Genomic DNA, 25,596 nt, shown 5'->3' with positions numbered 1-25,596 from the left:
TTGTAATAGGCGTTACATATTTGTAGATATGTGCGTATATTTACATTATGTCATAATGTCTTTCCTCCAGATACTCTTTGATGTTCTCCTGCTGGTTGCTCAGCCCGAAGGACAGGCCAAGTTTCGAGGTCTTGTGTTGCCAACTCGAGAAAGCCCTGGACGAGCTTCCTGACCCACAGGACCCTGACGAGATTCTTTACGTCAACATGGAGGAGTCATCGGGAGAGCTGGGGGCTGTCGGGGGACGGGAGCCTAACATAGCCAGTGGCATGTGCTCTCTAGGGCCATTGAAGGGCACAGAATCAGTGGCGACAGCTGAGATTCACCAACCAGGCCGTTACGTCATCTGCCCTCAACACGAGAACCAGCGTCTGCTCAATGCTGATTCAGTAGAAAGCCTGAACCTCACAGGCTCGACGCCAACTTTATTACTCCAGCCATCGGCTCGCTCAACTCCTGTGCCATCCTTTGAGATGAACACATCTGAGGAGAGAGAGGGACCGGGGGGCAAGAGAATTATGTGGTAGTGACACTTAAACTGAATGAGAGACAGTAGATATATAGAGGCACTGTACAGCCTGATCAGTTAGGTTGGAGAAGGATTCAGTTAGAGATTTGTCTTTTGTCCCATTGTGCATTATTTCCACCTCTTCTGTTCGTGGAAACACACACTTGTCACACCTTGACATTCCCTAATGTTTTTCACATGTCTACCACATCCAATGTTTCTTTGAACTCATCATGTCTGGAGTAAGATTGGATTGTAAATTTAGGTTTTTTATGTTTTGCATCCTTGGTGTTAACGTTCTTCTGATTTTGCACATACTTTCCACACAGTTCTACTTCTGGTGTGAATAAGGGATTTCTGAATTGTTTTAAAAAAAAATTCCATTAACTCATTCCATTATTCTGATCAGGGTCATAGTAGGTCTTTCCTGGGAACATTGGGCATGGGGCACATTCACATCTTTATTGTAGCCTGTCCACCTACATACATGTTTTTGGGAGATGGGAAGAAACCAGAGATACTGAAGGAAACCTACAGTGGTACAAATGTAGCACTACCATGCTACCCAAATACGTGGTTGGAGATCCCACAAAGTAGGTGGCAGAGCCAATAGACCTCTTCCAGCATTGTCAAAGGGAATGTTAGCTTCTGAAATATTGCAGAATTCACACAAACCAAATAGCAAATAATAGTTGTATTAGTCATTTCTCGAGGTTGACTGTTTGGACTAGTGCAAGCCCCATTTGTCGACAAATCCACATCATCAAGACTGCTGACACATACAAACATCTACCTGCTGAAAGTAAAAGCCATTCAGAAAAGATAACGGTGGCATTGACTCGTCATCGGAGAAGAAAGTCGAATCTGATAAGCTAGCATAACACCAAGCTGAAGTACCACATGTGAATCTAGTATTAGGAGGTACTCAGGAGATACTAGCTCTCGAGCCATTTATTAATAACGTGGAAATTGCCAGCAGATCACTGCCAATCTGTAGAAGGGAATCATCATCTTTAAGCCAGCGTTCTTTATACCTTAAGATGGCTTTGAGATTCCATTTTATATTTTATATTATTTCTTACTGTATGCATCTTCAGATCTCTTTATTCGAACATTTCCAAAGACAGTCATATGAGCCAACTTGAAGCACTTCTGGCTTGGAAGCCATCTCGGACAGAAAGTTTAAAAAAATGTCAACGTTTTAGAAGAAATGGCTAATTTAACCTAAGATGAAGAAAATAGTCTCTTTTTTGCAAAAAACCTATGCTTGTCAAGATCTGTATATAGATTTGAAACAAAAAAGTTCAACAAAACCAAATCCTCTGTACAGTTTTGGACAACATTCGAAGAAATTCTGTCACTTTACCTGTCTACCTACCCGACAGTAGAATACCATAATGATGAAATAAATACACACTTTGTTCAAAAAGGTACTTACAGAAATCAGTTTTATGGTTTCTGTAACAGTGGTTAACATGGTGGTGTTTCAAATCAGTGTAAATAGGGTACTAGGTATGACTTGGTTAGGACATTAAATAAACACCAGGCCGGGTACTGCCATGGTTCAGCAGGGCCTCGACTCAAGCACAGTATTATTTGTGTTTGTTATTGTTGTTTTGTATATATGAAATCATTGCACTAATCATTTCCAACACGTTTTCTTTTGTGTGTGTGCGTGTGTGTGTTCTTTTCGCATATTGCATTTGTTTGTTCAGCAACCTCCAGAGTGTGTTTGGCATTTTTTGTTAAAATGAACTTAAAAATTGTGTCACTGATAATATTGAGAATTGAAACACCAAATTGTGTTTTTTGTTTGTATGTTGAATGTATGTTCATTTTACATGAGATTTGTGGTACAGACTTTGGCACATTTTCTTAAACATTCACTTAACTATTATCAGAACAAAGCTGAAAATCATGTAACGTTTCGTCCGCTCACCAGAATTTGCCTTAGATTATGTTTTAGTTAGGTTCATTAAACAGGCCAAGCCGTCCACAAGTCCTCATCTTGATATTTGCATATATCCAAGATTTTTTTCCCATTGCCGCTTCTACTACATATTCAGGACCTTTCTACCAGTGTTTTCATCAAATGACATTTATGGTCAGTTACACAAGGGTTTATTTCCCTGCATTCTTACCTGTGCATGTTTGGGTATGTAAATAATTATATTACATCCGTATTCAAGTTCACATGTGAGCTACACACACACCCAGCAGAGTGCCTTGGGAAAGCCAGTATTTTGCCTTAAGATAGTTCTTTAATATGTAGCATTAGGCATTTATGTCTAGTTAATATTAATGATGCTATTATGGGTTTTTTTTTGTAAGATTTTGATACGCTTTTATATGAAATAAATGCTATCTGCACAATTTATACATCTGTGTTTTCGTTGGTTTGGAATTCACAGCATACACTGTTATAGCAGCCGGAGTTGTCATTTTTACAATCCGATTACATAACATCTTCGATTTATTACTACCAAAGGTCAAAAGTTGAATGTTAGCTTTGTTTTCTACCGTCCTGTCCAGCGTATATATACTCCACCGTACAACATAGAAGCAAAATGGCTTGCTCTGCTGAGGTAAACAGCCTTTAAATTATAAATCAGTTATGTACAAATCTTTGGGGATTAATATTTTTGTTATATAATATTATTCATGTATTGGTACTATAATTGTGCTGAGTCTTTTGACTTTGAAGTTCTTTATCTATTTCTCTTTTTATTGCTAAGGACATCGCCGGTTGTGGGAAGCTTGGAGACTTAATCGAATTCTCATATCCCATTGGTTTTTCACACTGGGGGGTATTTGAGGGAAATGGACAAGTGGTCCATTTTGCAGTTGCAGGTAACAAGCAGTCCTTTACGTAGACACAACTGGGATCACTACTTTAGGCTTGACTGTACCACTAACCCACTATTTTAGACTGGATTCCTACCATTGGGCTTCAAACTAGAAGTACGACCTCTTTAGACAAGACTACAGAATTGGACTTATTATATCAGACTGGAATACAGCACTAAATCTACTTCAGACTGGACTGGAAACACTGCTTCAGAATAGACTACACCATAAAACTGGACTACACTGCTGGACTGGACTAGACAACTTAATTCTAGTTCAAGCTGGACTAAAACACTGTACTTTACTTCATACTAAACTATAATACTGGAATCATTGCTTTAGCCTGGACTACACCACTGGACTCTTCTTCAGACTGGACTACACCATTAGACCCCCAATTTCTGACTGGACTAAACCACACAAAGCTAATTTACACCACTCATACCACTAGAGCCTCTCATACCACTAACACTGGTGGACTAAGCTATGAGATTCCCTTCGGACTAGTCTATACCACTGTATGATACATCTACACACTCTACTACATTCTGGACAAGACACTTATACTCTACTACAGACTGGACCACACCACTTTACTTTACGGCAGACTGGAATACACCACTGTTCTCTTCTTAAGACTGGACAACACCAAATTACTCCACCTCGGACTGGACTCTACCACTGTAATCTACATCAGAGCGGACTGCGCCACTAAAATCACACACATACTGTACATACACTATATTGCCAAAAGTATTCACTCACCCATCCAAATAATCAGAATCAGGTGTTCCAATCACTTCCATGGCCACAGGTGTATAAAATCAAGCACCTAGGCATGCAGACTGTTTTTACAAACATTTGTGAAAGAATGGGTCGCTCTCAGGAGCTCAGTGAATTCCAGCGTGGAACTGTGATAGGATGCCACCTGTGCAACAAATCCAGTCGTGAAATTTCCTCGCTCCTAAATATTCCACAGTCAACTGTCAGCTGTATTATAAGAACGTGGAAGTGTTTGGGAACGACAGCAACTCAGCCATGAAGTGGTAGGACACGTAAACTGACGGAGCGGGGTCAGCGGATGCTGAGGCGCATAGTGCGAAGAGGTCGCCAACTTTCTGCAGAGTCAATCGCTACAGACCTCCAAACTTCATGTGGCCTTCAGATTAGCTCAAGAACAGTGCGCAGAGAGCTTCATGGAATGGGTTTCCATGGTCGAGCAGCTGCATCCAAGCCATACATCACCAAGTGCAATGCAAAGCGTCGGATGCAGTGGTGTAAAGCACGCCGCCACTGGACTCTAGAGCAATGGAGACGCGTTCTCTGGAGTGACAAATCGCGCTTCTCCATCTGGCAATCTGATGGACGAGTCTGGGTTTGGCGGTTGCCAGGAGAACGGTACTTGTCTGACTGCATTGTGCCAAGTGTAAAGTTTGGTGGAGGGGGGGTTATGGTGTGAGGTTGTTTTTCAGGAGCTGGGCTTGGCCCCTTAGTTCCAGTGAAAGGAACTCTGAATGCTTCAGCATACCAAGACATTTTGGACAATTCCATGCTCCCAACTTTGTGGGAACAGTTTGGAGCTGGCCCCTTCCTCTTCCAACATGACTGTGCACCAGTGCACAAAGCAAGGTCCATAAAGACATGGATGACAGAGTCTGGTGTGGATGAACTTGACTGGCCTGCACAGAGTCCTGACCTCAACCCGATAGAACACCTTTGGGATGAATTAGAGCGGAGACTGAGAGCCAGGCCTTCTCGTCCAACATCAGTGTGTGACCTCACAAATGCGCTTCTGGAAGAATGGTCAAAAATTCCCATAAACACACTCCTAAACCTTGTGGACAGCCTTCCCAGAAGAGTTGAAGCTGTTAGGGCTGCAAAGGGTGGACCGACGTCATATTGAACCCTATGGATTAGGAATGGGATGTCACTTAAGTTCATATGCGAGTCAAGGCAGGTGAGCGAATACTTTTGGCAATATAGTGTATGTATACAATTCAGCCTGTTCCTTTGTTACTTATTGTTGTGAGTTTTGCATTTCCACCATCTAAGCAACATCTGCTCAGCTGTCTTACGGTGGTCAATAACATCCTTTCCAAAATATTGTAAAACACTAAATACTGTATATATGGCTTTTGTGAAGCTTTTATGCCAGCCTTATTTAGTCTCTATGTAGCCAACAAGCCCACATAATAGACAGATTATAGAAGTTAAGAAAAGGAAATTGCTTTTAATTATATTGTTCTAATTTGAGGAGGCAAGGTGGCATAGCATATAGTGTTGTTGCTTAATGGCTCTAGGGTCCGTCTGAACAGGAATGTGAGGCTACTGTGGGAAAAGGCTCACCAGATCTGGATGGTTGAAGACTGGAAATACACCATCTGGTCTTTTTCTAATTTTCAACTGTCCAGTGTTTTAGGGTGAAGTTTTTCTAAAATATTTGCATAAACCAATTCATGAACACTCCTCCAAGGATATCACAGTGGTGCAGTGGGTAGTGTTGTCCCTCACAGGTCCAGGGTCTGAGGTACATTTCTGAACTCAGGTTATTGTCTTCCAGTTTCCTCCCACAGCCCCAAAACATTGCAGTAGTTAGACTGGGGATGCTCTGAGGTAAATATGTGTGTGAATGTGTGCATGGTGTCCTGCTGGGCTACAGTCTCATGTCAAATATCCCTGTGTTAGATCCACCACAATCCTATGAAAGTTAAAGATGTTCCTGAGAATTTTTGGGAATTTTTTTTCCCCATCTTTAAATCTTACAAAACATGGATGATGCACACTTCCAAGTCCTGAAGGGAAGTGAGTAATAATTTATATAAAACAAGGGCCAAGGTTCATCTGGTTTGATTTTTGATTTCAGATGAAAATGAACTGCAGAGGAGGTTTCGTGTGCACATATTACAGAAGGTGTTCCCCTCGTGTGGGAGCATACTTCTGGGACAAACTAAAATCCGGCGTGAGCACATCACTGATGTGCCTGTGCCCAAAGGAGCGCAGATCAAAATCAGCAACGACTGTCATCACTATAAAGCATCGTCTGTCACAGATGTGAGGAGGAGATTGGATGCGTTACTGGATGAAGTGCTGGACTACAACCTGTTATCTCAGAACTGTGAGCATTTTGCCACGTTTGTGCGCTACGGAGTGGCCGTGTGCAATCAGGTGGGATCCTAACAATAACAATTCCATTTACATTAGGTTGATGGTACATTTACATTAGGTTGATGGTACATTTCCTCAGGCTGAGGGTATCATAAGTCTGTGAACTAGTGAACCAGTGTTGATGTATTTAGAAATGTAAATGTCAATGTAATAACAATTTTAAGTGTATAAGATATCTAACAGCTTTGTTTTCGTGTTATACTCAGATACCACTACATAAAGACAAGGAACAAAAGGATGCAACACAGCTGTTCCAGGACATCATAGCTCAGAAATCTGTGAGCACAAAGTTTTGAAACCAAAATGAAAGTTTACAGCACCTTGTATAAGTATTCACCCCCTCTTCCGCATTTGGTAGTGTTGAACCTAGAACTGATTAAGTTGATATTATATGATCCTAAAAGTCAGGATCCTGTGCTTTCACTGTCAGGGAAGCAGGGAACCAACCCAGCCACTGAGGGGTTAACTCTCAGAATCAGTCCCAAGCCTGGATAAAATTGGGAGATTTTCATCACGAAGGGCAACCGGGGTACAAGCTGTGTTAAAATCAAAGATCCAATCCGAACCAGGAGCACCTGAAGGACAACAATGACAAAATAGCTTATATTATTTTATTCTATTTTTAAGTACTTTGCAGGATGTTGAAACCTATTGTTTATAATCAAACCATGACTGATAACGTTGGGATTTGTTTGAAAGGCTTCTTGGTCTTCAATGTACATTTGCTAACAAATACTGAGGTATTCTGGGAAAATGTTATTTATACTGAAATCACCCTACACTTTATTTGCAACTCCACTTATACAGCATAAGTATGAGATTTCTGCTATGTGCCAACTCTTTATGACAATTCATGACAACTTACAGGTTTCACAGCAATGAGAGGAGGGGATGAATACTTATGCAATCACAACTTGCTAATATTTGTAAACTTCAGATGATTTTGTAAATCGTACATTGATTCCCTTGCTTTAATATTACGGGCTACTTTGTGCTGAAACATGACATATAATCTTAATGAGGTCTATTTCAGCTCCAGATTGGAGCATTACAACGTATGGAAAAGTTCAAGGGGGGTGAATAATTATACAAGCAACTGTATACAGGTGGCTAACATCAGGAGAAAACTAAACTGATAATATGTACGATTGTAAAAAATGGGAAATTTGTTCTGTGGTGTTTCAGAAGAATTTACTGAGAGCATTATGTAATATGTTTGGTTTATTACTCAAAAATCTGTTGAATGAATTACATATAAGATATGAGAATACTAACGCTGCATGAGTCCACATGACATAGACATGGGTCATGGTATAAAGAGTTTATGCTCAAGCTTCACCCTTGCTGTATTCATACCATATGTTTGTATGCTTGTGTAATCATAAACCTTTGCTCATCCTGGGACTCTTTTCTCGTACTGAACATCATTTAAACATACTATTCTTACTAATCACACTATATAGAGTTGTCCCAGGGCGTGCTCCTTGCTAATATCACCTCCATTAGGGATTTCTCATCAGGGATTTCTTTGAAGATGCCTTGTTTATAGACAGTGTGTATTGTTAAACGCGCTATAGAAATACAATCTAAGTGAATTTGATATTGATATATAGATTTTCTGCGGGAATAATTTAATGGAATAAGTTTGTACTTCTTCCTGTTTTCACTGTGACCTGCTGTATTGAGAATATGGGCAGACATATTGCTTAGAATATAGACGTAATTCACTTTTATCAGATGCGACCATTTCCAGTTTTAGGCCAGAGGATGTGGGGTTAATAGGAGCTACAAGATTTAAACTAGCGAGAATGAATTACTTTTAAGTTGGGATTTTTTACGCTCTGTCTTGTTGATTTTTGCGATTTTCAGACCAGGAAGCACAAAAAAAGTCCGATTTGAATTTGTATTTAGTACATGTCGAACAGTGCTTTGTATGAAAACTTAAAATCCAGAAAAACAACTTGAATCCTACTGTAGTATTTCAGCACAGACCAGTATAATGCATGGTATTATGAAAAACAAAAAAAAAAAACCATGTTTCCGTAACCGTTAAAACAAGTCTCAGTAAAATACGTGATTTACATTGACTCACGTGTCGTTAGTTTGAAATACATAACATATTATTTTACTGCATAGGCAAGTCCAAAATTTGCATGAATTTCATATGCCTTCTTATATAGATTATGGGCTTTGGTGTGTATGCATGAATGTGAAAAATATATTTGTAGTATCAGATTAGTGTGTTTGTGTGTGTGGATGTGTGTGTGTGTGGTTGTGTATATTCCCATATGTCCCACATTAAGGCAGCACAAAACTACTATTCAGCTTCACGATCAATAAAATAAGAGCAAATACAAACAGCTTTTTGTTACATACATGAGCCATAAACAGACGTTTAAAATAAAAGTTCTTTGTAATAATCTTTGTAAGCTTTTACAATATGTTCTTAATAGCAGGTCCTCTGTGTAGTTAGTAAATGTGTGAGTTCCTTTTCAAAGGCTGGCATTATAAATTACAAATAATCAGAAATTGCACGTTATTATCTCAAGGTTTTAGTAAAGGTTATGACATCGTAAGAGCTCTTAGTCACACATACATACACACACATACACATACACACACACTCGTCATAGCGATTATGCACTCGACACGGTTGTCCACACTTGAAAGACTAAATAAGACGGGACCATCAAGGGTTTAAACTGCCCCTATCACATCAACTGTCCAATCACATGCCAGAAAGATGCATTTGCCTATATACAGTACACCGTGACATTATTTCTGATCCCCCGCTCTCTCATCAAACTCTTGCGGTCCCAGAAGTGGCTTCGTTGTGAGTCGAGATGCTAAAATTATGGCTTATTTCAAGAGGTTTAAGTCATCTGCGAAGTCGCCCGAGCCGGGTGGGTGAAGGCAGCGGGCGAAGCGCCACTGGCACACCATGAGGCAGAGGGGCAGCATAAAGAGGGCGCAGATTCCCGCCATGACATAGGCGATGGTCATAAGAGTGGATTCGTCTGTCTGGGGCACGTTGTAGCCACAGTCCTCCAGCTCTACTCCATGGAAGGGGCCCTCCACTGATGCTGTGCGGAACTCATCATGAACTGATGTATAAGAACAGGAAGATATTATCTGGATATGTCTGAAATGTCCATGGTAATTATCCTATAGCTACAGCACAAGTTGTAGCTGATGATCCACTTGAAAGTACAACTAAACACCACATGTATGTAATAGAAATGCAAAACATATGTGCTGATGGTTGTGGATTAAACCAATGCACATTGACAGATGCTAAAAACATACAAATACCTTACCGTGACACGTGCTGACGGCAAAGCCGATGCGTTTATGCTCGCGGTCGAATACGACGTAGAAGCCTTCCATGATGACAGCACCCATGACGGTTCCCGTGCTCGACTGCGACACAGCAAACTTGTAGCAGTCCTCCTGCGCTGAGGCAACATCCTCTACAGGCCTGAGATACTGCTGCAGAGAGCAGAGGGGGACAGGGAAATGGTGTTAGCGCAATACACACACACACAATTCAATTTATATAACACCTTTAAACTATGGACATTTCCACAAAGCAGCTTTACAGGAAAATATGCATTTTTAATTTATCACTAATGAGCAAGTCAGAGGCAATGGCAGCAAGGTAGCAAGGAAAAACTCCCTGAGACGACATGAGGAAGAAGCCTAGACTCAAACCCATCCTCGTCTGGGTGATGCCGGATAGTGTGTACTGTAGTGTGAAACTGTGTACTTATATGGGCAACAAGTTCAATTTAATCTAGTTTTAATATGAAGTCAATTTTGTTCACTGATGGAGACTGGAGTGCAAAACTGTTCATGGCTCATTGTAGTCCTAAGCAACACTGACCATAATATAATTGTTTTACACAGACTGGTGTTCAGGTAAACGTAATCAAATACCGCAATAACACAAAACCACATACCTGGGGCAGAATGGAGATGCGAAAGGACTGGTTGCGGTTTTCGCTCATCAGGTAAAGGGAAATGACGGGAAAGATGTGCCAGGGTGTGGTGCCAGCCTGCCAACAGACTAACTGTTCACCCAGCCAGAAGCCTGAAGGAAACTGCTCAGTCTGTGTATCAGAGAGAGAGAGGATGAGAATTAGCACACGACTGATAAACAATTGCAAAACCATTGGCTAGGAAATGATATCCAAATTCATGTCATCTTCAGTCTGTTATTCTGTATTGTATCAAATCAGTTCAAAAAAGATTTGTATTTATGTACACTACCTGTCAAAAGTTTGGACACACCTTTTAATTCAATGTTTTTTGTTTAGGGATTTATTTTCTACATTCTAGAACAATACTGGAGATTTCAAAACTATGAAATGACACACATGGACTTCAGTAATCCATATGTAATGACAACAAAAACCACTCAGTTGCTGTTTTAATACACAAAGGTCAGGTGTTCTGGAATAGTTCTTTGCAAGAACAGTATTGTCAAGTGCATTTGCAAAACCCATCAAGCACCATGATGAAACTGGCTCACATGAAGACCATCCCAGTAAAGCAAGACCAAAACTGACCTCTGCTGCAGAGGAGAAGTTCATTTAGAGTTACCAGCCTCAGAAATCACCAATTAACAGCACCTCAGATTAGAGGCGTTATGAAGGCTTTACAGAGCATCAGTAGCAGACATATCTCAATATCAACTGTTCAAACGACATTATTGTGTATTTCGGTCACCTTCAGCATTGTTTTACAATGTAGAAAGAAATAAACATCAGGAAAGACCATGGAATTAGAAGGTGTGTCCAAACTTTTAACTGGTAGTGTATATACTTCAGTGGATCATCTCATCGGGATACTTTTGTAACGTTTGTATCTAAGAGCTGCTGCTATAAACATAAAGTCATGCAAGGTTTTAATGTTATGTTTTATTTTATAACCAAATCTCCATTTGGGGATTAATGAAGTGCTCTTTACTCTATTCTACTCAATTTTGTGTAGATTTACATTGATCAGGCATAACATTATAACCACCTGCCTAATATTGTGTTGGTTCCCCTTTTGCTGCCAAAACAGCCCTGACCCATCGAGGCATGGACTCCACTAGATCCCTGAAGGTGTGCTGTGGAATCTGGCACCAAGATGTTAGCAGCAGATCCTTTAAGCCCTGTAAGATGCTAGTTGGGACCTCCAACTCACAATTTAAAAGACTTATAGGAGACATACAGGACTTAAAGGACACATACAGTTATACTTTTGATAGATACTGACCACTGCAGACCGGGAACACCCCACAAGAGCTGCAGTTTTGGAGATGCTCTAATCCAGTGGTCTAGCCATCACAATTTGGTCCTTCGTCAAACTCACTCCTTATGCTTGTCCATTTTTCCTGTTTCTAACACATCAACTTTGAGGACAAAATGTTCACTTGCTGCTTAATATATCCCACCCACTAACAGGTGCCATGATGAGGAGATCATCAGTCTTATTCACTTCATCTCTCAGTGCTCATAATGTTATGCCTGATTCGTGTATGTCCCCAATAATTCAATTTAATGTCAATAAGCAAGAGTGCAGTTAAACTAGGATATATATTGGGATTTGTTTGTATTTAATCACAGGCCTGATATCTACTGTGAGTGTGATATTGTATTTATTCAACAGTTTTATGAACAAAAAAATAATTTTAAGTCGCTGAAAATTCAGACAGAACATGACCAAATATTTCATTTTTTAAGTAAGTAATTGATAAAGCGTTGCGGATCGCCATGCCAACACAGAGACTCACTGGCAGCCTGTTAGATTGCTAGCTTGCTGCTAGTTGGATCCATGCCGAATTGTACATTCCACTTAAACTGGCTTTACTTCACCTTTACTTCATTTAAAAAGCCTGCATATTTTATGTCAAAAATATAGTAATACAAAATGTATAGTCCACTACATCCAATGATGATGATGATGATGATCACAATACTTCTAACTCTACTGTAACATCAGTGTCCATACAACAAACTATCCTTAGGGCTGTGATTATATATTCTGACCACAGATGAGCAGAGTGAAACATCCCTGTATAGTTATATTAAATATAAGCTCTCCTGCATGACCAATCAGATTGTTAAAGATATAATACAAGTATATAAGTAAAATTGAATTAAATTGAACTGAGCTTGATGATTGATTGTGATGATCCAAAATGCATAGCTCCAAAAGCACAGCTGCATCCTTTCTAACACACACACACACACACACACACACAAATACAGCATAAAAGGATAATGGGGACATATGACATAACTACTATTTTTGAGGACACTGCTTTCCAGAGCAATTACAGAACAATAAACAATGATGTTTGTTATGTGAAAGGCATAAGAACACCCTAAAGGATTTTTTATATTTCTTATATAAAACACCTGAACCATTTACTTAACTTTGAGGACAAGTATTGTTTTGATCACTTATGGGGAAAAAGTCGAACACAGAAACAAATCTGGGTTTACAGATTAAAAAATAAATAAAATTAAATAATAAATAAAAAAATAATAATAATAGTATAAATAGTATAAATAAAATATTATACTATAATAAAAAAAATAGTTCACACATACACACACACACAGCAAAATTTTAAACTGTAGTCTTTGTGCTGAAATAGTTTATAGTCACAATTAAGAACTTGATTATAAGCTAACAGAAGAGTATTTTTTCTATAACTTTACATTATAGAAGTCCATTTAGTTCCATTTTGTGAGATTGTGTAATTTCTATCCAATACACCACAACACATCTACTAATCATCCAAGTAACCTTTTTCTGAAAAAGAAAAGAAAAGAAAAGAAAAGAAAAGAAAAAAAAATAAGAAAACTTGACATGAGAGTGACATGAGCTGGGAAAAACGACATCCGGACACCGAGGTTGAAAATGTATTTCTGACATTTCATTGTTGTGTCACCAGATGGCGCTAAAATGCTTACAACGAATTAGTTCTTGTGAAAATTTGCCCCATTGCTGTAAATGAACCTGCAACAGAATAAGCAGACTAAAGAAGTGAACTGCAAAATACTATTTAAAACAAAGCTGAAACAATGACTATTCAAACACATTCAATTTCAGTGTAGATAACGATGTAGCTTCAAAATGAGTTGCTAATAATGAACATTAGGCTAACATAAATTTTACTACTTAAAGAGAATGAAAATTAAAAAAAAAAAAAAAAAGGAAAAAAGAAAATGTAATGTAAATGTTATTGAGTAGTATTACATGAAATTATTTATATGCTCTCACTTACAGCAGCCTTTGCGGGTCAATATATTTCTCTCACTCTATTGTCAATACTAAACTATTTTGTTCTTTCTTTAATTTCCTCTTTCTTTCCTCTTTGTCTTTCTTCTCTAAAGCCACAGTGGATTAGTGGTTAGCAGGTTAGCCTCACAGGTTTGGAGGTTTGATTCCTGCCTGTGTTGGGGAGTTTGAATGTTCTGTCTGTGCTTTGAGGGTTTTCTTCGAGTTCTAGGTTGTCAGTGCAAAGATGTGTTGTAGCTTAATTTTTTTGTCTGTAGTGTATGAATGATTGTGTGTGTGTGTGTGTGTGTGTGTGTGGGTTTGTGTGTGGTTATGTTACACTGTGATGAGTGAGCTGAGCTCCCTGTCAAGGGTGTACCTGGATTGTGACCTGAGTACCCTGGGATAGACTTGAGGGAATGAATGGAAGGGATGGATGGATGGATGGATGGAAGGAAGAAAGGAAATAGATAGATAGATAGATAGATAGATAGATAGATAGATAGATAGATAGATAGATAGATAGATAGATAGATAGATAGATAGATAGATAGATAGATAGATAGATGTGGGGCAGTGGTGGCTCAAGTGGTTAAGGCTCTGGGTCGTTGACTGGAAGATCAGGGGTTCAAGCCCCAGCACCGCCAAGTTGCCACTGTTGGGCCCTTGAGCAAGGCCCTTAACCCTCCCTGCTCCAGGGGCGCCGTATCATGGCTGACCCTGCGCTCTGACCCCAACCTCCAAGGATGGGATATGCGAAGAAAGAATTTCACTGTGCTGTAATGTATATGTGACAAATAAAGGCTGTTTCATTTCAGATAGATAGAGTACCCTGGGATAGACTTGAAGGAATGGATGGATATATTCACAACAACAAAATGTATAATTTATATAAAATATTATATAATTATGTACTTATGTAGAGATGGAATGTCCATTGCTAAATGTGCTTTACAAGTAAAATGGTATCAAACTGAACTGTCTTTTTCAAAGAGGTGGGAGGGGCCAAATAAAAAACCTAATAAGCCTATGTTGCAATTTAAACTACATCTGATTATTACGAGTCATAAAAGTCCAATCATTTTACACGGCCCTCAAGGCAAATCCTAGTCCTAGACCAACAGCCTGTCCTAAAAAAAATACCCTGAGAGATTTCAGAAAGAAATGACGCTTCACTAAAACGTCTCTGAGCTTTCCAGTGCACCACATACTGTCCGTGAATTTCTATCTAGATTACATGACTGGTCTTGTAATTTAACTTGTATGTGCTTAAAGTAGCCAAATCTAGAGGCAGGGTGTTGCAGCATGCTGGAACACCTCCAAATGGGTGGCGTATAACTTAAAAACCTCCATAAAAAAGAGTCCCACTACTTACTGCTACCACTGATAAAATTAAAAACATCATTCAATTTTGATTTTACATTCATTCACTACACGGAGTATATAAACTCACAGATCACAGAGTGTATGTGAACGGTTTTCTTTATGCAAGTTCGTTAAAATAAGTGTTTCATTTACAATGTAGTTAAAAAAGAAAGAAAGAAAGAAAACATGTACAGCTTTTACATTTCTGGCAGGCACCCTTATCCAGAGCATCTTACATTTCATACAACTGAGGGTTAGGGGCCTTTCGGACCTGAGATTCAAACTCACAACCTACCAATCAGTAGTCTGACACCTTAAACACTAAGCTACCATATCCTCCAACATACTCACTTAGATTATAAAACAGACATGGAATGTTGTATAGAGGTTAATGGATGTGATGATAATGTGTTTATCCAAAGAAAACAAAGAAACAGGAGTCTTCTTTCTCTGTTTTTTCTGTCCTTTCTGAACCTCATAACACGTACAGACTAGGACACAAACACAAGCGTATACAACGTGTACAATGCGAAACAATACTGTGTTAGAATGGATGCTTAGCAACAGACATCCAATCAGACACTTAGCAGCGTTTGCCTCGTTTTAGCGGTTACAGTGTCTTAGGGAACAATAAAACAATAATCAAACGTTGACAAAAAAAAAGATGTCAATTCGAGTGAAGAGGAGAGTTTCATTTACACAGTTATGTTCAGTCTATTCAGGACAAATGGCACATTCAGAAATAACCGAGTATTTTAAGGAACCGACTGAAAGACTGCCACCTTATACGTCATTTGGGATGCAGATACAGTCAGATTGAGCTGAGAGAGATTATTTAAAGCGATCTCACTCTGTATTTATCCAATCATAGTTGTTCATGGTGCAAATAAGGACGTCAAGCCAGGGTTTAAAAAAATGTACTTCAGATAAAAGGTCAACTGGAGTCTTGAAAATATTCTCATCCAGCGACAGCGCCTGTTAGCCACGCCCCCTTCGGCTATGTAAGAAAAGCTGTGACCGTCGAACACACTTTGTTTTTGTTTCTCAGTTGAATAAATGCATCATACATCTACTTCTTATTTTTCAGTGTGCACATGCTACTCAAACTATTTCTATTCAATTCGGGGTACACCTCCATGCTGCCTGAGAAATTGTGGCCGAGTGGGCGGGGCCGGGTTTGCCCACACAGGTAGAGTTAGTGCAGCATCAAACTATATTGGTATAAACGGTACTTTCTCATCATATATCTCATATAAAAAAAATAGATACCCTAAAAAGTCAATTCACCTCCCAGGCCTATCAACTAGTAAAAATTAGTAGTTGTTGTGTCAGTAACCTGGTGTCTTCACTGTTGAACATGTTGTATTTGTATTGCTTTGTACTTCATGCTTAAAAAACCCCCAGAACTGATCTATTTTAAAACTTTACACCTAGAAAAGTAGCCCAAAGGAATTAAAGAGTGATCCAGCTAAAGCTGGGGACTGAAGCAAAAGCTCTGAATGTGCTGAGCTCGCAGAAAACGAGTGCATGTCTCATTTTTCTCTGTCAGAGACAGCAGGGGGAAAAGGAGAACAGAGGAAGCAAAAGGAGAGTAAATAGATACTGACTGAAGAAGCTGCTTCGATGGCCTTCACAGCAGCCTGGAAGACTTTTCGTGGGAGGCGCAGGTTTGTGGTGCCGCTGTCGACGATGCTTTTATCGTAGTTGTACTGTCAGACACAGAGAAAGAACACTTCTTTAAATCGGAACTTTCATTGCGGTCTTGTTTGAGGAAATAAACAGTGATGATAGTGACAGTAATTGCCAAGCCGTTAAAAAAACAGCCTTTTTTTTTTATTTCTGTACAAAAAGCTTTCCCGCATTCACACCTCTTTGCAGTCCATGTTGAGATCTTGTCCGTTAACTTCGATCCGAACAATGATGACCTCGTAATACCACTCACGACGAATTGGAGTGTACCACAGCTCTCCCACGTAGAGCGAAGAGTCAATCCCGCCGATGATCTGCAGGAAATCATGTTATCACATCACATCCTCTCTCCTATACGCTACAAATCTACAGAGTCATACAGGAAAGTATCCTTCTGTCAGGCTGAAGAGGACGAGTGCTCTCCTACCATACTGCCTCCCACTGTGGCACTGCCCAGGCTGTAGTTCTGAGTGAAACCTGCCCCACAGAGCTGCAGGGAGAACAGGTTGGGAACGCTCGTCTGCCTCACCAGAGAGTCAAAGAAGGGCTCGAGGTTCTCATCAGGCTGAAAGGGTAGGAATGGAGAGAAGTGGAGAAAAGAAGAAAAGAAAGGAAAGATTAAGGTGAGGAGAGGACAGGAGAGGAGAGGAAAGGAGAGGAGAGGAGAAGAGAGGAAAGGAAAGGAGAGGAGAGGAAATGTAGAAAAGGAGACGAGAGGAGTGGAAATGTAGAAAAAGAAGGCAAAAGAGAAGTGGAGCAAAGAATAATGGAAAGGAAAGGTTTAGAAAATGAAAAGCAAGATAAAAGAAAAGGAAAGATAAAGAAGAGAAAGTAGCAGAAGGATAAAGGAAGGGAAGGGAAAGGAAAGGAAAGGAAAGGAAAGGAAAGGAAAGGAAAGGAAAGGAAAGGAAAGGAAAGGAAAGGAAAGGAAAGGAAAGATTAGAGAACAATGAGAGAAGGATTAAAAAACGAGAAGAGAAGAGAAGAGAAGAGAAGAGAAGAGAAGAGAAGAGAAGAGAAGAGAAGAGAAGAGAAGAGAAGACAGACATGAATAATGAAGACATGAGAAGAATGTATTATTTATTTTATCTAAGCACTGATAAATACTAGAATTGGGAGATATGACAGAATGCTTGTTATAGGTCTATGATTTTTGGGTTAAATATTTCATTAATGGAAAAGATTTAGAGTCACAAAGACTCGTGACTAGTGTAGGTGACATGCTGTCAAATTAAAATTACAGTTAAAAGTGCATTAAAAGCCATGCGTTGATTCTGCAGATCATTATTACTGCTTAATTTCTCCATCTGTTCTATAACATTATAAAATATAATAGTATTTTTCATGGTTTTAATGGTGCATTATATCTACTTCAACTACCAAAAAAACCCCACTGTTATATCATGCTGGCTTATTATATCTTAATACACTCTCTCTCTCTCTCTCTCTCTCTCTCTCTCTCACACACACACACACACACAGAACTGACCCTGGCAATTTCAGCATAGGCCAGCCCCAGAATTCCCTCCCAGTTAGAGCCATTGATGAAGAAGCGATCTGATTGGGTGATGGCGGCAATGTTGGCCCTCAGTGTGACATTGGGGCCATGGGGAACCGACACCACATCTGTGCCCAGCTCACCTTCCCAGCGCCCTTGTGTGTACGGCACATACACACCTCGACCCAGGTCCTTGTATGACACAGATCTAGCAAAAACAAAAAGCAAAAACAAGAATGCACTTCTGTTGATGGAACTGACTTTTTAACTTTTAACTGGTGTTCCTCTAAAGATTTGAGAGACACAGTCACTATATAATTCAACATTATGTAGCTTAACAACTTGGAAAGAGACTTTACTGAGAGTATATGTCATGAATCTCCAAAAAAAAATTCCCATAATTTTGGATAAAATCGATATAGTTTGTACAAATAATTTACCCTCAAGTACTCACCCTATTGGTGGAACTACAGTAGTTGCCTTCAGAATGAACATAATAAGTTGAATGGAGTGTACAAATAAAGTACCACATGCCCTCAAAATAATTATACCTGTTCTTGGAAAGCCTCAGTGTTAAACAAACAGCATCATGAAGACCACAGGGCTATCAAAACAAGTCCGGGACAAAGTTCAGGAAAAGTATCAATGAATCAATATCTCAAAGTTTGAACATGCTGCAGAGCACCAAAAACTGGTCCACCATCTCCCAGGTTAAGAGGTAGGTATAGGTCAATAGGCCTCTTCCTGATATAGGTATAGGCCTCTTCCTGAAGCACTTAAGCTAGCACTTATTTTCCCTGTTTGTTTTATATATTTAAAAAATATTATTACGCTATAATTCCTTCGAACAGTTTTTTTAGACTGAAGGTCTGTGACCAATTTAACCAGTGTTGATGTATTTATTGATAGAGTCTTCAAAGCACTTTTGTACGTTGCTCTGGATAAGAGTGTCTGCCAAATGCCAGAAATGTAAATGCAAAAATTTTCAATCCATTCTTAAAAAATAAATAAAAAATATGGAAATAGATCTGTCTAGAAGACGCCTTCTACCGAAGAGCAGTGATAAAGAAACTCTAAAGAGTTTCAGAGAAGAAACTAACAGTCCAGTGAAGTCTGAAGGAGATGGAGAGATCCATAACCTGGACATTCCACAAATCTTGGCATTATGGTGAGAGTAAAAGAAAGCCATTATTGACTAAAAATTCCATATGAAATACCAGTCTACATAAAAGGCATGTTGGAGAAAAGTGGAAAAAGAGGCATGACATTTAGCAGCAGTTCATTTCATCACACTCTACATCGTCCCTGCAGTGAGGCACAGTGAAGGTAGCATCACACTGCGGTGTGTTAACAGGGACTGAAAAATTGGGCCATGTCTCCTGGTTCACCTTCCAACTAACAGGACTGCACTTAAGCATACACTAAAGTGCTTCAAAACCCAAAGCATCTGTGAACCTAACAGATGCTGAGTAATTTAACAAGACAACTGGGCAGCAATATAAATATCCAGATGTGCTAATCTGACATTTCAAATCGTGCAGCTGTGATTGCAGCCAAAGATGCTCCAGTGTTGAACAGTATTTTTCAATTATTGATCAATGGGTTGAATGCAAATGAAACCTGCTTTGTTGTTTCATTACACTTTGTGTCTGAATAAACATAAAAGCTCTGGGTTATTGAGCAGAAGGTTGGGGGTTCAAGCCCCAGCATCACCAAGCTGCCACTGGTGGTCCCCTGAGGGAGGCCTTTAACCCTTTGTGCTCCAGGGATGCTGTATCAACTTCCTGACAATCTGGAATATGTTATAATGCTATATTGCTATATGTTATATATATGAATATTGCGATAATGAATACGTGACATGTATGATGCTTCTATGTCACACTGTAAAACTCATAATTAAGTCTGTTTCAGGATTAAGTTGCAAAATAAAAAATGATGGGAAAAATCAAAGGGGGCTAATACTTATGCAATGAATTGTTATACATGACTGGTAACGTTCAGACTTCTTTTCTGTTATTAATTTGATGTTTTGAATGGCAAGTGACATCAGACCATGTTACTTTCTGGGAAAATTCTACTTCTGAAGCCTCAAAGTCGACATTACGATGGTGACACAAGGCTACAGGGAATTCAGCAGGGTATTGAAATGCAGTTCTTTGTGCTATTCTAATCCTTGTGCCAGCTCTGTCAGGGAATACTCACAGAGAGCGGTGGTAGAATCGACGCAGGAACGGGTGAGCTGCAGCTCCAACTGCAAAATTACTGCTCCCTGTATCAACCAGGATGTTCAACTGCAACACAGTCATATGAACACAATCAGTGAATTCAGTACTTGGGGGACTTCTAGACATGTTGTGAATGTCCTTGGAAACCCAGGCTCTCCTTGTAGCAAAGAGCAGATGTATTATTGATCATGTTCCTGCATGCCACCAGAGACCAGCTGCCTGACTGCAAGACTTACTGACTGTGCAAAATGTGATGCAGAGAGAGAGAGAGAGTGAGAGAGAGGTGCCAGGAATCAATGCTCAGAGTCACAGTAATAGAATTTCTGAATCAGAGTGGAGATGTGTTTCATGTCAGTGACTGTAGACTCATACATTTAACCAATTAATAATGGATTTTTGTATTTTCACTATCAAAGAATGTAAAACATAAAAAACGCTGATGCAGGCGAAATGATATTGATAATGATAATGATATATAATTATTAATAAATAGTGTAATGAGCAATCAATAAATAATACAATAAATGATCATTTTCAATAATAATAATAATAATAATAATAATAATTATTATTATTATTATTATTATTATATTAACACTATATTAATATATTTATTAACTATATAGTGTTCATTTAACATATCTGTAATGTTGAAAAATACAATTTGTCAATATATAATATAGAACATAATAATGTAGTATAATAATATTAATATTCATCAATATATTATAAAGAAAATTAAATAATATAGTAGAGCTATGTATAAAGTGAGCTATGTTTGTGTGAATGCAAGTACAGCTCAGGGTTGTGTGGTCTGATGTGGCCTTATACACAGTTTCTATAACAGCATGTCCTGAAGCATTTTATTCCTCTTATAGCACAGGAATTTCTATTTATTACAGAATCCCGTTATCCATTTATATCTATGGGATATCTCCAAAACAAGTTACTTCCAGTAAATGCTTATATTATAACATCTATTATAACATCAGTCATTTTTTTTACCAACCTGTCAATTTTCTTATTCTTTGTGTATCATATAACTGAGGAATGGGACCAAGATCAACTTTTTGGTTCTGAAAACATTCAGAGGACATTAGAAGTTCTATTTAATTCAGTTTAATTTTATATATATATATATATATATATATATATATATATATATATATATATATATATATATATATATATATATTACTGTTAAAACAGTAGGCATTGTTGCAGAGCAGCGTAACAGGAATATTTAAATTATAAATTATAACATTTATATTTTCTATTTATCTCTAATAAGCAAGCCAGATGCAATGATGGCAAAAAAAAAAACTACCTGAGATGATATGAGGAAGAAAGCTTAAGAGGAACCAGACTCTAAAGGGAACCTGCCCTCATCTGGGTGACAAATATTTTCCTTTCTATAACTATATAGTCAATTTTATAACCTGGGTCATCTTCTAGAAAATCTGCCTGGTACAAAGTCCTGACACTGGGCCTCCTCTATTATTAGCCATGTTTTTTTATAGAAAATTATTTCTGATCTGAATCGAGAAACTCAGCAGCACTGTGGTATATTCTAATACTCTAACCCTGTTTTATAGTCCCTGCTGTAATTATCACTCCTGCTACTATAATCTATTATTGACCATCATCATTAATTAATAGCTCTTGACTACTCGTCTCTTTTTTGGACTCTTTTCTGTGATTTCTCTGGTCATGTCCTTTGCGCAGGCTTCCTGGGCTTCTTGACAGTTACATCCATGCCAGCAGTCTGCATCCTGCCATAATGACACCACCAACACTCAAATACACACAGTCTTTTCCTTTCTATACAGCTCCATCCATAAATCTGCTCCTGGAAGTCGACCCCTAAGACCTCAAAACTCCTTCCTGTTTATGTTCGCTGGATTTCAGCATGTCCCCTAGCAGTTGCTGCATTAGGAACTGGGCCAGATTCAGCTTGAAGAGGTTTATTTAAATGTGCTTGGTACAGAACCAAAAGCTCAGACCATGCCAGTGCTGGTGTTTCGTCAACTAATGGGTTGTTAGTCATCTTTGGTGGCGAGTCATGCCCGATACCACAGCTGCAGCAGCAGAAAAGGCCAATTATGCTGTTTCTATCCAAAATGGCACCCAGTATCACATGTTGCTGCAACGGTCTGATTCTGGTATGCTGGTAGGCGATATTCGGACCATTTTTCTATTTTATTTTTATAATTAGGAGAGGCCTCCGTGGCAACTGCTTGTGATTTCCTAATAAGAGAGTGAAAATCTAAGATCTATCAACATCTTCAATGATGAGGGCAAATGTTCAGTGACAAGGGCAAACTATTAGGATCTGAATACATAATTTTGTGGCTTCAAATCTGTAATGCTCAACTGGGTTCATGCTGTTTTCCCTCTGAATACCAAGCATGGTAAAGCTGTAACAACCTATTCAATCAAACAAACAAAAAACCCCAGTGTCATCTGTCCTTGTGCGTAATTTGTACTTTGACCAGACAATGTGTGCTCAGTCGATCCACATTTAGTTACTCCTTTTGGGGGGAAAACGAATTATGGAGTAAATGATACACATTCATTCATCACAAACACTTTTTTATCAATCAAGTTTGAGTTTTATTTTATCTATACTATTTAGCCCTCAGGTAATAGCCCTTATTTTGAATGTAGACTGTATCTTTTATAGGGCATATACCAAAATAGTTTCTAGTATGATATTTTAGACATGCCTCACAGGTCCAGAGTCCCCGGTTCAGTCACGAGCTTAGATTACTGTCTGTGTGGTGGTTAAGTCTATAAGGCTTTCCTCCTGATTTTCCAGTTTTCTTCAACCTCCTAAAAACATGCCAGTTAGTGGACTGGGGAAAAAAGCCCTATATTGATGCATGGTGTCTAGCAACATACATATATTGATGGTGCATTTCTGCCTCACATGCATCATTCACAGGATAGACTCCAACTCCACCTCAACCCTGAAAATGAATGAATGAATGTACATGTGTGTATCTACGCAGTTGAATCTAGCATATTTGGAAGTGTTTTAGTCTGAGGGTTTAAATGTAAGGTTTCATTATTCATAGCTACTTTTCATATGGGGCACAGTGGCCTTGAACCTCCAGGATTGGGGGTTTGGTCCCTTCCACTAGCCTGTGTGCATGGAAGTTGCATGTTCTCCTCCTGGTATGCCGGTTTCTCCCCTGGTCCAAAGACATGTTGTAGGCTGAGTGGTATCTATAAATTGTCTATAGCGTGTGACTGAGTGTGTGTGTGTGTGTGTGATTTTGCCCTGTGATGGGCTGGCAACCTGTCCAGGGTGTCCCCCACCTTGTGCCTTGGGGTTTGCGGCCCCTGGGATAGGCTCCAGGTACCCAAAATAGGATAAGTGGTACAGAAAATGGATGGATGGATGGATAGAAAAATGGATATATACATTCAAGTACAAGAAAAGATCTGAGCCTGACATATAATGTTTCAATGGTAAGCAGGCCACTGTGTATACTTTATTTTATAGATTATTATGAGATATTAGGGGCGTAACCAGGGGGTCTGCTCAGTGCTCACCTTCTGAGGCGGTGTTCCAACTGCCATCTCCACGTAGTAGCCCTGTCCTGACTTGCCGCGGAGGTTATCCACCATGTCAACGAAATTAACTTCGCCGGTCGATCTCGGTTTCCGAACGTGCGGACCGTGTGCCGCGGGGGCGCGCGCGGGGCCTTTGCGCACGGGCACGCGCAGCAGCACAGAGCTCGCGCGCGGTGCTCCAGGGTCTGCAGCTCCAAACACGGCGGAAATGCTCCAGCACAAGAAGAGAAGACATGTCTGCCAGGACGTTTTCATCTTTCCTTTTTTTTTCCCTCCAAAAAAGTTTATTGTCTTTAATTACGGGTCTAACTGTGGCGCGTTCATTTGCAGATTTAAAGAGCGACCTCTGATTTTATCTCAGAAAATACAAAAAGGAAAAAAAATGGCACGACTTTTTACTATTAGTGGATTAAAATGTAACATTCAGTCCATGCAATTTGTCCATATCGCTGGATTTATTTTCTCCCTCTCTGCCCCTTCTAATTTATTGTATTTCCTATAACAGGTTACAGTATCCGATGCTCCGTTGTCTTCGTCTTCTTGGAGACGAATTTCCCAAATCAATTCAGTCCACGTTTTGCTAAAACGCATTTTAAACACCCGAAAAGACGCCGATTTTTGCCCTTGGCTTTCTCCTGTCCTCCGATAAAATGCCTAACCACAATAATCCGCATCTCTCCGTCCGTTAAACACCTCCGCCTCCTCCATTTTTGCCCGCATCCGGATGCACGAGATGCGTCTCGAGGCGAAATGATGCGAGACCCGTGCGCGAGGGGTATTATGGGGAATGTAGTTTCAATGTGATGCAGGACAAAGAGGGGGTCTCGGGGGTGTTTCAGCGTGTATTAAACATAGAGAAAGGATTAGCTAGCTCTAGGTACATTTTTGCTGACCACAACAACCTTTTGAGTCTGGTTCCTCTCAAGGTTTCTTCCTCATACCATCTAAGGGAGATTTTCCTTGCCACAGTCGTCTCAGGCTTGTTCACTAGGGATGATTTTGTCTAACATCTAGGACTTTTTGCATGTTTTTTTGTTTCTTATGTTCTGTAAAGCTGCTTTGAGACAATGTTCATTGTTAAAAGTGCTATACAAATAAAATTGAATTGAATTGAATTGAACAATCTAACAAGAATCTAATAAAAAAACGTAAATGATCCAGATTCCAGTTCAAGGTTGACAAGGCAGTGATGTAGTCTTCTGCTGGTGTAGCACGTTTTCCTCAAAAGCTCTACAGTGCTTTGAGATGCTTTTCTGTTCACTATGGTTGTCCAGGATTGTTAGACTCCCCATAGCCTTACTGTTCAACTCAAACCCCTTTCTCGTCACCCACAGAACGGCAATTCACTAGATCTTTGTTTTTATGAAACTCTTTATGCATGAAAATCCCTGGAGATCAGACGTTTCTGAAATACTTAAACAATCCCATTCAGCTCCAACAAT

General features: G+C 39.3%; 3 protein-coding genes across 4 annotated transcripts in view; 2 read left to right on the top strand and 1 right to left on the bottom strand.

Annotated features, from left to right (window-relative positions):
• LOC131370753 (tyrosine-protein kinase receptor UFO) overlaps positions 1-2,887 on the top strand; it is a 37,995-nt gene extending 35,108 nt beyond the window's left edge. The window contains exon 19 of the mRNA XM_058418210.1: positions 71-2,887. Within this exon, the coding sequence (XP_058274193.1) occupies positions 71-527 (457 nt within the window). The 3' untranslated portion in view covers positions 528-2,887. The remainder of the gene's footprint in view (positions 1-70) is intronic.
• A 188-nt stretch (positions 2,888-3,075) lies between these two features.
• Positions 3,076-6,861, top strand: LOC131341997 (phospholipase A and acyltransferase 4-like). The gene is made up of 4 exons (XM_058372704.1): positions 3,076-3,093; positions 3,244-3,358; positions 6,219-6,520; positions 6,727-6,861. The coding sequence occupies exons 1-4, from the start codon at positions 3,076-3,078 to the stop codon at positions 6,814-6,816; spliced, it is 525 nt and encodes a 174-aa protein (XP_058228687.1). The 3' UTR covers positions 6,817-6,861.
• A 1,543-nt stretch (positions 6,862-8,404) lies between these two features.
• On the bottom strand, positions 8,405-24,890 carry bace1 (beta-secretase 1). Of its 2 annotated transcripts, XM_058418211.1 has the most exons (9): positions 24,134-24,890; positions 20,553-20,641; positions 18,339-18,555; positions 17,277-17,414; positions 17,029-17,163; positions 16,768-16,869; positions 10,480-10,629; positions 9,838-10,009; positions 8,405-9,624 (listed from the first exon to the last, which is right to left on the bottom strand). In XM_058418211.1, exons 1-9 carry the CDS (start codon positions 24,407-24,409, stop codon positions 9,380-9,382), a joined length of 1,524 nt encoding a protein of 507 aa, XP_058274194.1. In that variant the 5' UTR covers positions 24,410-24,890; the 3' UTR covers positions 8,405-9,379. The 2 variants fall into 2 exon arrangements, with proteins under 2 accessions (XP_058274194.1, XP_058274195.1); XM_058418212.1 differs by lacking the exons at positions 20,553-20,641; positions 24,134-24,890 and adding an exon at positions 18,802-18,915.
• Between the last annotated feature and the right edge of the window lie 706 nt (positions 24,891-25,596).

This window comes from Hemibagrus wyckioides, linkage group LG20 (assembly GCF_019097595.1).
Source record: "Hemibagrus wyckioides isolate EC202008001 linkage group LG20, SWU_Hwy_1.0, whole genome shotgun sequence".
Taxonomy (NCBI): domain Eukaryota; kingdom Metazoa; phylum Chordata; class Actinopteri; order Siluriformes; family Bagridae; genus Hemibagrus; species Hemibagrus wyckioides.
This window is presented reverse-complemented; position numbering and strand designations above follow the sequence as displayed.

Bases quoted from the DNA above. Each gene is read 5' to 3' on its own strand.
- LOC131341997 (XM_058372704.1), top strand. The intron at 3,359-6,218 runs GTAACAAGCAGT...TTTTGATTTCAG, and splicing joins GGTCCATTTTGCAGTTGCAG to ATGAAAATGAACTGCAGAGG. The intron at 6,521-6,726 runs GTGGGATCCTAA...TGTTATACTCAG, and splicing joins GAGTGGCCGTGTGCAATCAG to ATACCACTACATAAAGACAA.
- bace1 (XM_058418211.1), bottom strand. From the start codon at position 24,409: ATGAAAACGTCCTGGCAGACATGTCTTCTCTTCTTGTGCTGGAGCATT. The intron at 17,164-17,276 runs GTAGGAGAGCAC...GATTTCCTGCAG, and splicing joins CCACAGTGGGAGGCAGTATG to ATCATCGGCGGGATTGACTC. The intron at 16,870-17,028 runs GTGTGAATGCGG...TGTGTCTGACAG, and splicing joins TCAACATGGACTGCAAAGAG to TACAACTACGATAAAAGCAT.